Below are 17,660 nucleotides of genomic sequence, written 5' to 3'. Positions count from 1 at the left end.
CTAGTTTTCTGATGAAGGGTCTAGGCCCGAAACGTCAGCCTCTCTGCTCCTATGCTGCTGCTTGGCCTGCTGTGTTCATCCAGCCCTGCACCTTGTTGTCTCGGATTCTCCAGCATCTGCAGTTCCTACTATCTCTGGCTCAACTAAAGAGTTGTATCAGGATTTTGCTGTGCTTATTGAGAAATGGGAAAGGCAGACAATTTCTGAGGGCTAATTTTTCAGAAAATGAGATGGTTTGGTTTGAAGCCCCTATCCCCTGCTTCATTAGACAAAATAATACAAACAGACGAAAGTAGTGTAGACAATGATGCATAGCTATAAAACTCAATGCAAAAATGAGTATTTACAGTTTGTGCACTCCTGTCAGCTGTCCCTTGCTTCAAGTACAATGTCTACTCATGGTCATGAGTTTTTTTTTTATAAAACCTGAATCGTGGCCTTCTGAACCTTCCCTGTGCCTTGTCTTTCTCTCTCATATGCCACTCTACCCACTCGGACATTGTGACTCAGTGTGATGCAGCTGGATGGGCATGTTGTCGCTCAGACTGGCAGATCCCCCCTCCCCCACGCATTAAGGTCAATATTGCTTGCTTCAACAAAAGATTCCTGTGTCTTTGTAGCGTTTTCTTTGTCCTTCCTTGTCCCTGAAACACTGGCCATTTAAAAACTGAGAAAACTGAACAGATTGTGTCACACGTGCAAAACAATATTTAAAAAGCCAGGCATTTAATTGTAGAGCCCCTTGAATCAGATGCTGAATATGTTTAATTTTCTGCAGATATTTACAAGCTACAATTACTTAAATTTAAGTGTTGGAATAGCAGTCTTAAAGTGACAACACCTGTAAACCAAACATGTTAGAGCATCAGTGAGCAAATCTACGGGTGGTGTATTCATTATTGTAAAACATGCATAATTTCTTGTAAGCAATTTATTTTCTTCAGGACTGAGTGGAAGATTTTTCTAATCACCATTCTCTTACTTTCCCTTCCCCTCATCCAGAAGAAACCAGCTTTTTTGGAAGAGTCAGAAAGATTTTTGGTGGAAGCTCTGGCTAGTTATATAATTTGAATCCTTCCTGATCAAGCCACCTTCAACTGCAGCAAAGAACATTTCGAAGTTTACTTGATTGTAATGATACGGAATTGTCATAACATGGCACTATAATAACATGGGATTGTAATGATGTGAATTTCTCTACAGTGACTAATAAAACAAAACTCAAAAAAGCATCTTTGCAGTGACTTTAATTGCTGTGACCAGCACCTCATTCAAGTGTGAAGAATGAGCAGTCATTGACAAGCCATTGCACACAGCTTCCTAAATTCAGGGATTAGAATCACGAACTGGTCCTCACCCACAGCCTCGTCTCTCCCTGGTCACCTTCTCACCTGTCCTTACTGTTTCCTAGGGGATCTTTTACTAAGATCATTTATTAAACTTACCTTATCACACATCGCAAGATTCTAGTAGCCTGAACCTTGGCTGAATCCACAATGTATTGTTCTTGGAAACTGTCACAGATCCCCCACTATCAACATTCTTGGGGTTACCATTGACCAGAAACTCAACGGGACCTGCCACATAAACACATTGGTTACAAGAGCAGGTCAGAGGCTTGGAATACTGCAGCAAGGAACTCACCTCTGAGCTCCCTAAAGCCTGTCCATCATCTACAAGGCATAAGGCAGGAGTGTGAAGGAATACTCCTCACTTGCCTGGATGAGTGCAGCCCCAACAACACCCAAGAAGCTTGACACCATCCAGGTAAAAGATTGGCACCACATTAACAAGCATCCACTCCCTCCACCACCAACGCTCAGTAGCAGCAGTGTGTACTATCTACAAGATGCACTGCAGAAATTCACCCAAGATTCTTAGACAGCACCTTCCAAACCCACGGCCAGTTCGAAGGACAAGGGCTGCAGACATATGGGAACACCATTACCTTCAAGTTCCCCTCCAAACCACTCACCATCCTGACTTGGAAATATATCACCGTTCCCTCACTGTCACTGCGTCAAAATCCTAGAATTCCCTCCCTCATGGCATTGGAAGTCAATCCACAGCAGGTGGATTGCAGCAGTTCAAGAAGGTAGCTCACCAGTACCTTCTCAACAGCAGCTAAGTACGGGCAATAAATGCCAACAGTGCCCACATCCCATGAATAAATAAAAAAAAACTCTTATGAATCCTTCGAAATGGCTACATCTGCCAATCTGATTTTCCTAACTACAAGGTTAAAGTCACCCATGATTAACAAACTGTTTTATTTTACATGCACTACCTTATCGATCAGTTATTGCGTGTGAAGATATGAAGCTGTGTATGGGGTGATTAGATGTTGAGACTTCAATCAGAGTAGTCAGCTGGTTGCTGGAGCACTTTTAGTTACAGAAGAATATCAAGGATAGACTGATGCTCACGATCATTATTCTCTTAAGAAGAGAAAATCAAGGGGACAACAAAGGGTCTGCGAGGGAACATGTGCTAGCCGCGATCTGGGCAGCTTGCAATAATGACATCTGCCCCTCAAAGTGCCATTTTAGGAGCTTTAGCTGAAAGTTTATGCTGCAAGCAATGTGCAATTGACAAGGTGACTGCAACACTAAATCGTTTTGTGTTGATACTTGTTGGCAAAAAGCCTTGCTGTGGATGGTATGGAGTGGAAAAACTGGGTTACACACAAACAAAGGCTTGATAGAGGGTGGGTGAGACTGGTCCTCAATGATCACCCAAAATGAGCATCAATAAATGGAAGCCAATTTCTGTTCTGAGATAGTAGGAACTGCCAATGCTGGAGAATCTGAGATTACAAGGTGTAGAGCTGGATGAACACAGCAGGCCAATCAGCATCAGAGGAGCAGGAAAGCTGACGTTTCAGGTCTGGACCCTTCTTCAGAAATGGGGCAGGGGAAGGGGATTCTGAAATAAAAGAGAGAGAGAGGGGGAGGCAGATGGAAGATGGATAAAGGAGCAGATAGGTGGAGAGGAGATGGACAGGTCAAGGAGGCGGGGATGGAGCCAGTAAAGGTGAGTGTAGGTAGGGAGTTAGGGTGGGGGTAGGTCAGTCAAGGGAAGACGGACAGGTCAAGAAGGCGGGGATAAGGCTGGTAGGCAGGAGGTGGGGGTGGGGGTTGAGGTGGGAGGAGTGGATAGGTGGGAGAAAGGATGGACAGGTTAGGGAGGCGGGGATGAGCTGGGCTGGTTTTGGGATGCGGTCAGGGGAGGGGAGATTTTGAAGCTTGTGAAGTCCACATTGATACCATTGGGCTGCAGGGTTCCCAAGCAAAATATGAGATGCTGTTCCTACAAACTTTGGGTGGCATCGTTGTGGCACTGGAGGAGGCCCAGGATGGGCATTTCGTCCAAGGAGTGGGAGGGGGAGTTGAAGTGGTTCGCGACTGGGAGGTGCAGTCATTTGTCACAAACTGAGCGTAGGTGTTCCACAGAGCAGTCTCCAAGCCTCCGCTTGGCTTCCCCAATGTAGAGGAGGCCACAACGGGAACAGCGGATACAGTATACCACATTAGCAGATGTGCAGGTGAACATCTGTTTGATGTGGAGAGAGATAGTAGGAACTGCAGATGCTGGAGAATCTGCGATAACAAGGCGTAGAGCTGGATGAACACTGCAGGCCAAGCAGCATCAGGAGCAGCAAGGCTGACATTTCGGCCTAGACCCGTCTTCAGAAAACCATTTTCTGATGACGGGTCTAGGCCCGAAACGTCAGCCTTCCTGCTCCTGTGACGCTGCTTGGCCTGCTGCGTTCATCCAGCTCTACACCTTGTTATCTGTTTGATGTGGAAGGTTTTCTTGGGTCGTGGGATGGGGGTGAGGGGGTAGGTGTAGCACCTCCTGAGGTTGCAGGGAAAAGTGCCGGGTGTGGTGGGGCTGGAGGAGAGTGTGGAGTGGACAAGGGAGTCACGGAGAGAGTGGTCCCTCCGGAAGGCAGATAAGGATGGGGAGGGAAAAATGTCCTTGGTAGTGGGGTCGGATTGCAGGTGGCGCAAGAGGCGGAGTATGATGCGTTGGATCCAGAGGTCGGTGGGGTGGTACGTGAGGATGAGGGGGACTCTGTTTTTGTTGCTATTGTGGGGAGAGGGATGAGTTGCGGGAAACGCGAGAGATGCGGTCGAGGGTATTTTGGACCACTGTGGAGGGAAAGTTGCGGTCCTTGAAAAACGAGGACTGTTCTGTTCTGTTGACTTTCAAGGATAACAGAAGTCTGGATTTTTGACTGGGAGGTGTGCAGTGGAGGTGTTGAAAGGACAGCAGAGACTTTATCCTTGTGTCATTGTCAGAGACAAGATTTCATACTGCATGTGTTCAACTGCATTTCATCTTGCATTCTTACCAATCACTTCAAATAGCCAGTTACAATGTGACACAGTGTCCTCACCCATATAGCGAACACACCACATTCTCCCAGTTGTAACTTCAAAGACCTGTTGCTGGAATAATCGACGATTGTAAGAGGCTGAAATTGTGATTGTGATTACAGGTTATTTCAGCCTCCCAATTGAAATATTATGGGAATTAATTCTAGAAAAACGAGTAACATGAATGACCAGGGTCTGGTTATTACATTTTATTGCACATTTCTCTTCTCAAGACCTTTCCAAACAATAAAAGGAGCACTCTGCCCAGCAACAGCAAGTTTGAAAACTAAATAATCCATCTTGACTGGATGCACACATGGTCCGAAAATTAAAACATAAATCTGATCATTAGACGTTTGCATCTTCTGTCCCTGAAGCGGACTTCTTGGCTACATGGTTATGAGGTTACTGGGTATGGGCCACATCTCTCTACTGGAGGTATATAAACTTTAAGTGAAATATCAACAAGTTAAATAAATAATTGGTTAAATGCAAATACAGGTAGTGGAAGAGTTCAGAGGAGATTTATGGTATGGACCACTAGACTACAAACGATGCTTAGCTTTACAAGGGGAGACAGGAAGTTGATGGATGGAGAGTAATTAGAATATAGCATTAATCTTTGCAGCACATTACAGAGCAGAGTGGCATCCTTGCAGCTCCGGTCATATTCATGCAGCAGAGAAGACTACCTTCTGATTTGGGTACGGCATTTATCGCTGGGGTCATTTTTGAAGGGGGGGGCCAGTGGAAAAAGTGGTCGATCAGCCAAAATTTTTAGAAAAGAAACAAAAACAAAAACTTCCTAGTTGAACTGGAAATGCCAAACATCGAGAGATCTGAAGTGTCAATGGGCCAAAGGTCAATAATTCCAGCAAAGTTCACATCTGAAACATAAAGTGCCCAGGCTGGATGGTGCAATGTCATTTGTTAGTGGCAGCAGATACCTGGCACCCAGAAGTACCATGGCAGCAGGCAGTAAAACATCCAACATGCCATCAGTGTGTCCTGCTGTGTTGTTCTGCAGGCATACCGAAACATCCAGAGTGAGGGAGTTTCCAGCGGGGGACTTCATTCTGCCAGTTTAGGCTCAAGGTGCAGTTCTGTTCTCCACCAGAATTGAGGCAGATGCGCAGCAAGTAGTTTCACAGCCTGAACTGGAATCAAAGCTTGATAAAACCATGCCGTTCTGGACTCCTGGGACTGCATCATGTTCCTCAGCAACTCCCCTGGATCAGGTGACGAAATTCTTCCTGCTGCATTCCTGGAGATGGGGGAGGAAAAATGAAGCAATGCCCTCATCTGGTAAGATACTCAGAAAGTCCAGAGGCTGGAGGATAGTGGCCACCACTGCCAAGGTTTCTGGGGGCAAAAAAATACAAATGTTTTGGAATCAGAACCTACAAACCAGGCATTTGGGTTGCACAAGACAAAATTTAAAAATTATGGAACAAGATACTAATTACAGCACAGCAAAGTCACAACCCAATGACCATTAGCGATAAGATTGAGCATGTTTCTGCTAGAGCTTTCCTGCATGGAGCAACAGGCCATCCTTCCCCTCTCCAAGTGACTATACACTCAGTCAAATGGAACCATACAGAACAGGAAGGGTGATGTTTCTGATCCCTGGTCAACTGATGGTTACTGCTGATCTTCCATCTGGTGATTAGCAAGGAAATTATATTTTTCTGTATCTTTCCCAGAACCAGAACCACAGAGAAAAAAAAACAAAATTTCCCCCTTTTGCCCAAGTTATTAAATTAAAGAAGGCACAAGAACGATTTACAAAGATGGTGCTGGGTCTAGAGGGTTCAAGTTATAATGAGAGGCTGGATAGACTGGGACCATTTTCCCTTGGAATCAGAGGCTGAGGGGTGACTTTGTGGAGGGGCACAGATAAGGTGGATAGCAACGGTCTTCTCCCCAGAGAAGGGGAGTCCAAAACTAGAGGGCACAGGTTTAAGGTGAGGGGAATAAGTTTTAAAAGAGACCTGAGGGGCAATTTTTTCCACACAGAGGGTGGTTTGTATGTGGAATGAACTGCCAGAGGAAGTGGTAGATGCAGGTATAATTACATAATATTAAAAGACATTTGGACAGGTACATGAATAGGAAAGGTTCAGAGGGATACAGGCCAAATGCAGGCAGGTGGGACTAGTTTCGTTTGGGAAACTTGGTCAACATGGACTGTTTGGACCGAAGGCTCTGTTTCTGTGTGTATGACTCTGTAACTCTACCATTTACATTGTATCTTTCACAGAATGACCCCAAGCATTTTACAGTCAAGATGCAATTCTGAAGTCTGATTGTGGCTGCAGTGTGGCAGGTACTAAAGCAGTTGCAAAAGGATGAACACACATGAAATACCTTTCAGTGAAGAAACCAATATTCTGTTTTCTCCTCCAGCTCCTTTTGTCCGCCTACAAAGTTCAGGCAAAAGTTTTTTCCACCACAGAGGCTGGAAAGAGCAAGATGTCAGTGTTAAATCAGTGAAATGATAACACACTCACAATGGCAGAAACCCCACTCAAACCAAACTCAAAACCAAGACATGGGATGGAGATCAACACCTTGGACCTGGATTAAACCAACTGGAGGCCTGTGACCAGCAGTGTGCCACAAGGATCTTGGTGGGTCCGCTGCTTTTCGTCATTTATATAAATGATTTGGATGTGAACATAGGAGGTATGGTTAGTAAGTTTGCAGATAACACCAAAATTGGAGGTTGTAGTGGACAGCAAAGAAGGTTACCTCAGAGTACAGCGGGACCTGGATCAGATGGGCCAATGGGCTGAGGAGTGGTAGATGGAGTTTAATTTAGATCAAAGGGAGGTGCTGCATTTTGGAAAGGCAAATCAGGGCAGGACTTATACACTTAATGGTAAGATCCTGAGGAATGTTGCTGAACAGCGACCTTGGAGTGCAAGTTCATAGTTCCTTGAAAGTGGCGTCATAGGTCGATAGGGTAGTGAAGATGATGTTTGGTATGCTCACATTTATTGGTCAGTGGGTTAAGTATGAGTTGCGTACAGTTCTGGTCACCGCATTATAGGAAGGATGTGGAAGCATTGGAAAGGGTGCAGAGGAGATTTACCAGGATGTTGCCTGGTATGGAGGGAAGATCTTATGAGGAAAGGCTGAGGGTTTTGAGGCTCTTTTCGTTAGAGAGAAGAAGGTTAAGAGGTGACTTGATAGAGACATACAAGATGATCAGAGGATTAGATAGGGTGGACAGTGGGAGCCTTTTTCCTCGGATGGTGATGGCTAGCACGAGGGGACATAGCTTTAAATTGAGGGGTGATAGATATAAGACAGATGTCAGAGGTAGGTTCTTTACTCAGACAGTAGTAAGGGCGTGGAATGCCCTGCCTGCAAAAATAGTAGACTCGCCCACTTTAAGGGCATTTAAATGGTCATTGGATAAACATATGGATGATAATGGAATAGTTTAGGTTAGATGGGCTTCAGATTGGTTTCACAGGTCGGCGCAACATCAAGGGCCGAAGGGCCTGTACTGCGCTGTAATGTTCTATGAGAGTTGGGAGGTCATGTTGTGGCTGTACAGGACATTGGTTAGGCCACCTTTGGAATACTGCGTGCCATTCTGGTCTCCCTGCTATAGGAAAGATGTTATGAAACTAGAAAGGGTTCAGAAAAGATTGTTGCCACGGTTGGAGGGTTTGAGCTATAGGGAGAGGCTGAATAGGCTGAGGCTATTTTCCCTGGAATTTTGGAGGCTGAGGGGTGACCTTATAAAGGTTTATAAAATCACGAGGGGCATGAATAGAGTGAATAGCAAAGATCTTTTCCCTGGGGTGGGGGAGTTTAACACTAGAGGGCATAGATTTAAGGGAAGAAGGGAAAGATTTAAAAGGGATCAAAGGGGCAACTTTTTCACGCAGAGACTAGTGACTGTATGGAATGAGCTGCCAGAGGAAGTGGTGGAGGCTGGTACAATGACAACATTTAAAAGGCATCTGGATGGGTACGTGAATAGGAAGGGTTTAGAGGGATACGGGCGAACTGCTAGAAAATAGGACAGGATTTATTTAGAATATCTGGCCAGTACGGATGGGTTGGAGCGAAGGGTCTGTCTCTGTGTTGTATATCTCTGTGACTCAATTCATTCAAAAGAAGGGGGAGCATTGTCGCTTTGGACTGGGACTCAGTGCAGTTCCATAGATGATGCCCCTCAGAATGGAACTTAAGTCAGAACCTGGTAAGTTCCCTACCTAAGTTCCCTGGGTAATTCCCCAGAATTGTATCTGGTATATCTGCATTTATAAAACAAAAAAGTGTTCAGAAGGAACTCCCCAGCACAGTTTCCTGGAATGGGAAGAGAAATGATTGTATTACAATCGACATTCTATTTACAAAGACAATAGAGGTTTATAAAATCATGAGGGGCATAGATAAGGTGAATAGCAAAGGTCTTTTTCCATAGTGTATAGGAGTTCAAAACTAGAGGGAATAGGTCTAAGGTGAGAAGGTTTTAAAAGGGACCTGAGGGGCAATTTTTTCCACACAGAGGGTGGTTTGTATGTGGAATGAACTGTCAGAGGAAGTGATAGATGCAGATACAGTTACATAATATTAAAAGACATTTGGACAGCTACATGAATGGGAAACGGTTAGAGGGATATGAGCCAAATGCAGGCAGGTGGGACTAGTTTAGTTTGAGAAACCTGGTTGATATGGAGGAGTTGGACCAAAGGGTCTGTTTCCTTGCTGTATGATTCTATGACAAAGTGACCATTGCTTTAAGTCCAGTTATTGCAGCATTGTTATAATAAAAACCTTTCCTCCAAGAAAGCAGTAGGGCGTGAATGATGCTCTGTTGACAGTGCGTGTTGTAACAGAGATTTTTATGTATGTATTTTAATAACATTCAATGCAGATTTGGGTTCTAATTTAAGCTTAAGGATTTGTCTGTGCGTTTGGAGTTAATGATTAGCTTTGGGGAAAAAAAAATACCCATAATTTTAGGGAATTACCCTGAGGGCTTAGGTGGAGAACTTACCAGACTCCGCCTTTGTACTTTGACTCTGTGCTGGGAAGGTGTTTGAGAGACAAGCATGTGTCAAACTCTTAAGTGCTGAGAAGTCTTTCAATGGAGTAATGTGCTAAGAAGTGCTCCTAAGAAAAGGAGTTCAAAGTAATGAAGTTATCTTAGAATAAGTGGTTATTATTCCCAGACTGGGGTGTTAGGATACAGTCAGTGGAAATGAAGTTTTTGAAGTTTTATTTTAAAAAGATAAAGGAATCAAAGTTGTATCAGGGACTGCATAGCACTGGAAGGAAGCAAAATCAGAAGCATAATAATAATAATAATAATAATAATAATAATAATAATAACCTACAGTTCCCGTGGGTAAGTTGAACTTTTAATTATATCAAGCTTAAAGGAATTTAAAAAATGAAGAGTCTCTCTCTTCCTTGGAAATGAGCTGGACTGGGTCTTCCTAAAGGTACAGCACTAGATGTTCCTGGATTGTACAGATGGACCGATTCCCACACAAAACTGTTGTTTCTCTTCAAGTTATAAAGAGCGTTTGGTTATTTCTACTGCGGTTTAAGGATACGGGTGGCACGGTGGCTCAGTGGTTAGCGCTGCTGCCTCACAGGGCCAGGGACCCAGGTTTGATTCTACCCTCGGGCAACTGTCTGTGTGGAGTTTGCACGTTCTCCCTGTGTCTGTGTGGGTTTCCTCCGGGTGCTCCGGTTTCCTCTCAAAGTCCAAAGATGTGCAGGTTAGGTGGATTGGCCATGCTAAATTGCCCGTAGTGTTCAGGGATGTGCAGGTTAGGTAGATTAACCAGGCAAATGCAGGCCTACAGGGATAGGGTCTGGGTGGGATGCTCTTCAGAGGGGTAGTGTGGACTCGATGGGTTGAATGGCCTGTTCCCACACTGTAGGGAGTCTTTGATTCTACGATGTTCGAATCTCATGGGGATCTGCTTTGTCTGGTATTAACATTAACTGCGTGTTATCCCATAACAACTGGGGCCATTACATTGTTATAATAACAAAATGGTGCAGCCAGAGTTCCCTTGAATTTTATTTCCGAGGCTCCGAAAAACGAGTGCTAGAGACATCTGGAACTAGAGGTCAAATGTTGGAATCGGTGTGTCCGCACTGATCTCTGTGCATGGACCCATCGAGTGGTTGTGTACACACACAGCCCGGAGGGAAAATTGGGAACAGCCATTGGTGGTACATACGCACAGTCTACAACACTTCTTGGCATAGCCATAACATACAGGTTATGGGCCTAGTGCTGGGAAGTGGAATTTGTGTGGATTTTGTACAGCTTTGGCAGAACTTGACAGACCGATAGGCCTCTTCTGTATGGTATAATTCCATGAGCTGAATAACCAGTTAATCCAGTTCTGGAGGATCCCATTGGAGGGATGAATGCTAGCCAAACATTCTGGAGAACACTTTCTCTTCGCATCATGGAATTGTTAATGGTCACCTCAACAGGAAGGTGGGATTGCAGTCCATCTGTAGGACAGTACAGAAGAGACCAAGTACGAAATATTAGATAACACAGTGTGGAGCTGGAGGAACACAGCAGGCCAGGCAGCGTCAGAGAAGCAGGAAAGTTGATGTTTCGGGTCGGGACCCTTTTTTCAGAAATTAGAAACGTCAACTATCTCAGGCTCCAGCATCGGCAGTTCTTACTATCTCTAAGTACCAAATATTCATGGTAACATGGTCAAATAACCCTGATGGACATGGTCCGATAATTAACCAACTTAGAGAGCAATTTCCACCATCCAAACCCCAATTGGCACTTTGCAATTTAACTTCTATTTCCAATCCAACATTCACTCCCCCTCTCCGCCCCACACCCTCCCGAGATATGATAAAATAAAACTCATTCAAGAGGGAGGTTCTCCTGGAAGAACCTGTTTCTCCTGCCGCATCTCACAGCTGGCAAATGGTAGAAGAGCCTCAGGGCATCGGTCCAGGAGTTGGTCAGTCACGTGCTCACATTCTCCCAGCCTTGTGGCACAAAGCACGTGGACACTCAGACCAGGGCCGTCATCCTCGGGGAGCTGATGCAACAGCGGAAGGACAGATTTCACATCGATGAAGGAACCACACAGGATGGACTAAGGAAGAATCAAACAAAGAAATGCTAGCAAGATCCCATGAAGGGTTATAGACATCTCCGTACCCTCAAGTGGTCTTAGTGCTGAAGGGAGACAGGACGGGGCACTTGGGGAAAAGCTTTAAGCCATACAAGGGACCTTGGACTGGTGAACAGTAGAGAGCATGGCTCAATACCACTCACCGTGATCCAGCTAGATCTGCTGGTGACAGCTGAACCAGTTGTACAATCAGGTCTGGTCAAGATAGTTTATAAAATGCATTAAAGGGAAGAGTTTAACAGGGAAAGAGTAAGGATTAAGGGGGCAATTGGAATGGTGTTAAATAAATATTTCTCTTTGGTCTTCATTCTGGAAAAGGAGAAAGTAGGGACGGAATTCAGGAAAAAGGACTGTGAGAACTTGCACACTTTGACATAGGAAATGGGTTGGTATTGGAAGCCATGTCAGATTTAAAAATGGACAAATCCCATGGCCTGGATGAATTGCACCTAATGCTGCTGTGGGAGGAGAGGCATAAGAGTGCAGGGGCTCTGACACATATTCTTAACTCATTCTGTGGCCAGAGAGAAGTGCCAGACCGCTAGAAGATGGCTGATGTGGTTCCACTTTTCAAGAAGGGTGGTAAATATGAACCAGGAAATTACTGACCAGTGAGTCTCATGTCAGTGGCAGGGAAACTATTGGAGAAAATTCTGAAGGAGAGAATTAAGATCCACTTGGAAAAATGGGGGCTAATTAGAGACAGTCAGCATGGATTTGTCAGAGAGATGTCACACCTAACATTTCCATAACAAAATATGTCTATAACAAAATATGACCAAGTGTGTGAATGAGGGAAGTTCAGTTAATGCAGGTTATCTGGATTTTAGCAAAGCTTTTGACACAGTCCCACATGGGATACGGATTGAGAAGGTTAAAGCACATGGAACTGGGGAAACTGTGGCGAGATGGATCGGAAATTGGCTTAATAATAGGACAAAAAAGGGCAGTGGCAGAAGACTATTTGAGTATCTGGTGGGCAGTGTCCAGCATTGTACCACAAAGATCACTACTGGGACCTTATTGTTTGTTATATACATAAATGATATTGATGAAGATGTGGGGGAATATTAAGCAAATTTGCAGATGACACCAAGATTGGTAGGGCAGTTAATAGCAAAGAAGATTGTTGTAGGTTACAGGAAGATATAGATTTGTTTAGTCAGATGAGCAGACCAATGGTAGATGGCATTTAACCCTGATAAGTATGAGCTGATGCACTTTGGAGGAGGAACAGGATGAGGGAGTGTTTAATGAATGGCAGGACACCTTAGAGGAACAGAGGGATCTGGGGGTAATTATTCACGGATCCCTGAAGTCAGCAGAGGAAGTGAAGTGAAATGAAGTGAATAGGATAGTGAAGAAGGCATATGGGACACTTGCTTTCATCAGTCATGGCGTGGAGTATAAGTGCAAGGAGATACTGTTGGAGTTGTACAGAGCATTGGTCAGGCCACAGCTGGAGTACTGTGTGCCGTTCTGGTCACCTCACTACAGGAAGGATGTGATAGCACTAGAGGGTGTACAGAGGAGAGAGTCTTTGCCTGGGATGGAGAAGTTGAGCTACAAGGAGAGACTAGATAGGCTTGGATTGTTTTCTTTAGTAGCCATGATGTAGAGGTGCCAGTGTTGGATAAATAAACCTGTTGGACTATGACCTGGTGTCATGTAATTTCTGACCTTGTTGTCTTAAGGGCAGAAAAGACTGAGAAGGGACATGTTTGAGGTGTATAAGATTATGAGGGATGTGGACAGGGTGAATAGAGAGCAGCTGTTCCCCTTAGTTGAGGGGTCAGTCACGGGGTGGGGGGCATAGTTTTAGGAGAAGGGGCAGGAGATTCAGAGGAGATTTGAGAAAAATCTTTTTCCACTCAGCAGGTGGCGGGAATCTGAAATGCACTTCTGGAGCAGGTAGTGGAGGCCAGAAACCTTACAACATTTAAAAAAAAAAAATTTGGATGAACATTTGAAATATCATAACATTCAAGGGTATGGGACAAGTGCAGGAAATTGGGATTAACGCCCCTTTAGTGGTAGTTATGTTGGTGCAGACTCGATGGGTCAAAGGTCCCTTTTTTGCACAGTATGACTATTGATCGAAGTCTGGTAACACAGAAAATGAAATCATCATAAAAATCATCACAGAATCCCTACAGTGTGGAAACAGGCCCTTCAGCCCAACAAATCCACACCGACCCTTGGAGCATCTCACCCAGACCCATCCCCTCATAAGCCACCTAAAACACTACAGGCAATTTCCCATGGCCAATCCACCTAGCCTGCACATCTTTGGACTGTGGGAGGAAACCCACACAGACACGGGGAGAATGTGCAAACTCCACACAGAGAGTCATCCAAGGGTGGAATTGAACCTGGGTCCCTGGCGCTGTGAGGCAGCAGTGCTAACCACTGAACCAAAAGAAAATGCTGGAGAAATTCAGCAGGTCTGGCATAATGTGCGGAGAGAGAGCAAGAGTTAATGTTTCAATTCAGTATGACTTCTTCAGAACGGAAGGCTCCTATTGGATTCAAAACCTTAACTCTGCTTTCTCTCCATGGATGCTGTCGGACCTGCTGAGTTTCTCCAGCAATTTTTTTTTTGTTTCCAGCATCGACAGTATTTGGCTTTTACTATGGTCAGGGCTGTCAGTCTTTAATGAAAGGGAAGGAGACGATGGACCTGGTGGTATTATTGCTGGACTGTTATTCCAGAGACCCAGGTAATGTTCTGGGGACCTGGGTTCGAATCCCACCATGGCAGATGGTGGAATTTGAATTTAATTAAAATATCTGGAATTAAGAATCTAACGATGACCACAAATCCATTGTCAATTGTCAGAAAAAAACCATCTGGTTCACTAATGTCCTTTAGGGAAGGAAACTGCCATCCTTACCTGGTCTGGCCTACATGTGACTCCAAACCCACAGCAATGTGGTTGACTCTGACCTATCCTCTGAGCAATTAGGGATGGGCAATAAATGCTGCCTAGCCTCATCCCGTGAATGAATAAAGAATGAAGGGAGCATGTTTGTTCTGTGAAAGTGGCTGTGATCGTTAAGGGGGTGCACCAGGGACTAAAGTGGGGATGAGTAATCTGGGACAGAGGTAGGAGGCAAATGGAGGATTAAAGGCTCAATAGTTGGCAGCTTTACAGTAATGCCCTCCTTATTTAAAAGGAGGGTGGTAACGCATTGCAAACAGCTCAGAGAAGGGTTACTAGACTAACACCGGGAATGAGCAGATTGCCTCATGAGGAAAGACTAGACAGGTTAAGTCTGTATCCCCTGGAGCTTAGAAGAATCCAAGGTGACTTTATTGAAATTAAGATCCTGAGGGGATTTAACTGAGTGGATGTGGAAAGGATACACCCTGTTGTGGGACAATCTAGAACCAGGGATCATAGCTTAAAAATAAAAGATCCCCCATTTAAAACCGAGGTGAGGAAACATTGTTTTCTCTCAGAGGGTTGAGCGTCTTTGCGAATTCTCTTCCTCAAAAGGCAATGGGGACAGAATTTTTAAACATTTTTATGGCACAGGTAGACGGATTCTTGATGACCAAACATAATTGGGGATGTGCAGGAATGTAGATTGAAGTTAAAATCAGATCAGATGCAATTTCGTTGAACGGTGAAGCAGATTTGAAGGGCCGAATGGCCTACTCTTGTTCATGTGAAGTTAGAAGTGAAGACAAATGACTTGATTCAAACATAAGAGATCCTGGGGGAGGAGGGGGTTCTTGATAAGCTGGAGGTGGTGAAGACATTTTGGTCCCTTGTTGCAAAAATCAGAGGCACCCACTTAAGACGGGGACCAGATAAAATTCTCCCCTCAGACTATCTTTGGAACTCTCTTCCTGAAAGTGGCAGCAAAGCCTTTGAATATTTTGAAGGCACCAGTGGAAAGGTTAACAGGGCTGGACAGGAATGTGAAGTCAGCCATGAAGTTACTGAATGGGAGGAGGAGGCTTGAGGGGCCGAGTGGCCACCTGCAACTTGAAGTTCAGATGTTTGTATGGATGTTTAAGGTGCAGTTAGAAACGGCTGAGGAGAAGATTGCTTCCCAGGTTTGTACACACAACAAAATGATCAGCAATGGCTTCCTTTCTGACTGTGATCACAAGATTGCCTCATCATTGGGAGGAGTGTGACAAAGTGAATATTTTACATTCTCTGTTCATTTCATATTCACGTAAGGTGGTAAAGAAAGTTGAACAGGGTGGAATAAAGTGGGATATGGAAGGAAAAATGTACCAGGGACATAGGGGGCCAGAATGTAACTTGACGATGAATCGTAATGCCAGCGTGGGGTGATCAGGGAGAGTGGGCTTGTTGGGGAAAGAGACCACATCATCAGCAGCGATGGAGTGAGGGGAAGAAAACAAGAAAGATGTTCGTCATGACTACACACTGTCCTGGAGCCGCAGAGAGCAGGGAAGGTTACAGGCTCGGTGGCCAAAGGACCTCTTCTGCCCTATACAATTCTACAGGCAGATGGGAGTGGGGAAAAGGAATTTAATCACAAAACACAGAATAGGCCATTTGGCCCATCGTTTCTGGGCTGGCTGTCCAAGGGAAACTGTTTACCCAGGTGCCAATCCCCAGCCTGACCTCCCACTGTAACCCTGGACATTTCTTTCCGGATGACAATCCCTCTTGGATATCTCCAACGAGCTGCTGCCACCACTCTCTGGCAGTGCTCCGGATCTCACTGCACGACAAAGTTTTCCCTCATGTCCCCATTGTTTCCTTTGCCAATTGCGTCAAATCTGTCTCCTCACGTTCTGAATGTTTCCACCTACCAAGACCGTCTCTCTCCCCCTCTCTGTGGCCCAAAAACCCAAGTATTTCCAGATTCCCATTATACTGTAGCATGTGACAACACAAGGCTTTGTGTATGGTTTTCATGAGACCGTAAGAAAGAGGGACAAGATTAGGCTGTTCAGCCCCTCAAACTTGCTCCACCATTTAATAGGATCATGGCTGATCTGACGTTCCTCATGCCCAATTTCCTGCCCTTTCCCTGTAACCCTTAATTCCCGACTGATCAAGAACCTATCTATGTCAACATTAAATGTACACAAGGACAGTGGCCCCACAGCTCTCTGTGTCAAGGAGTTCCAAAGACTCTCAAACCCTCAGAGAAGAAATTCCTCCTTATCTCAGTCTTAAATTGGTGCCCCTTTATTCTGAGACTGTGCCCTCTGGTCCTAGGCTCTCCCATGAGGGCAAATACCTCTCAGCATTTACCTTTTCAAGCCCGTTAAGAATCCTACGTATTTCAATGAGATCACCTCTTATTCTAATAAACTGCAGTGAGTGGAGTCTCAACCTGTTTAGCCTTTGTTCATAAGACCATCCCTCCATACCAGGGATCATTCTAGTGAACCTACTCTGAACTACCTCCAATGAAATGATATTCTTCCTTAAATAAGGGGACCAAAACTGCTCTCAGTGCTCCAGATGTGGTCTCACCAGGACATTGTACAGTTGTAATAAAACATCCCTACTCATATACTCCAACATGCTTGAAATGACACCAACATAGATCTCATTCCTTGGAGATCCAAGCTTCACCTCCCTCAGGTGAATCCGAACTTCTGCAACTTTCCAGCTACAAAACAGACGATCATGATCACAACCGGTTTAGCTGTGGTTTAGCCCATCTTCTCTCTCGGGCATTTTACTCTCGGTTGTGAACTTCACCACAATATCCAAACCCCGCTCCCCCTGCCCCCCCTCAGAAAACACCAACACAAACCTGTAACTTCAGAAGATCATCCGATGGGCCATGTGGATGGGAGTGCGATGCATTGATGGTGTGGATCCAAGAGTAGATGGCGCCGAATTGATTGCAACAATTCATCTGTTTAAAAGGGAAAAAAAATGAAGTGAACACAATAGGAGCCTTTCCTGTCCAATTCCTAACAGCACAGCTGCTTGCATCTCCTGCATCGACACACTTGCTGGAAGGTAGCAGACTGTTTTGATGTGGGCCCCAGAGGTAATGTTTGCTGTTGGTGGATTTTCACCTGACTGGCATTGAGTGGATTAGAACCTCTGCGAAGGTGGTATTCAGAGAAGTACCACTGTGACAGGGCCAGACAGACAGACAGAGA

The 17,660-nt window shown here is 44.9% G+C and overlaps 2 protein-coding genes across 2 annotated transcripts in view; one reads left to right on the top strand and one right to left on the bottom strand.

The window, feature by feature from the left end:
* LOC109923036 (ceruloplasmin) overlaps positions 1 to 1,232 on the top strand; it is a 62,886-nt gene extending 61,654 nt beyond the window's left edge. The window contains exon 19 of the mRNA XM_048604785.1: positions 1,003 to 1,232. Within this exon, the coding sequence (XP_048460742.1) occupies positions 1,003 to 1,058 (56 nt within the window). The 3' untranslated portion in view covers positions 1,059 to 1,232. The remainder of the gene's footprint in view (positions 1 to 1,002) is intronic.
* Positions 1,233 to 4,576: 3,344 nt separating this feature from the next.
* hps3 (HPS3 biogenesis of lysosomal organelles complex 2 subunit 1) overlaps positions 4,577 to 17,660 on the bottom strand; it is a 55,153-nt gene continuing 42,069 nt past the window's right edge. The window contains exons 8-11 of the mRNA XM_048604498.1: positions 17,303 to 17,407; positions 11,297 to 11,503; positions 6,753 to 6,843; positions 4,577 to 5,744 (exon numbers count right to left, since the gene is read on the bottom strand). Of these exons, the coding sequence (XP_048460455.1) occupies positions 5,617 to 5,744; positions 6,753 to 6,843; positions 11,297 to 11,503; positions 17,303 to 17,407 (531 nt within the window). The 3' untranslated portion in view covers positions 4,577 to 5,616. The remainder of the gene's footprint in view (positions 5,745 to 6,752; positions 6,844 to 11,296; positions 11,504 to 17,302; positions 17,408 to 17,660) is intronic.

The sequence above is a fragment of the Rhincodon typus genome, chromosome 13 (assembly GCF_021869965.1).
Source record: "Rhincodon typus isolate 14 chromosome 13, sRhiTyp1.1, whole genome shotgun sequence".
Classification (NCBI taxonomy): domain Eukaryota; kingdom Metazoa; phylum Chordata; class Chondrichthyes; order Orectolobiformes; family Rhincodontidae; genus Rhincodon; species Rhincodon typus.
The sequence above is the reverse complement of the archived record's forward strand: the minus strand, read 5'-3'. Positions and strand labels throughout refer to the sequence as shown.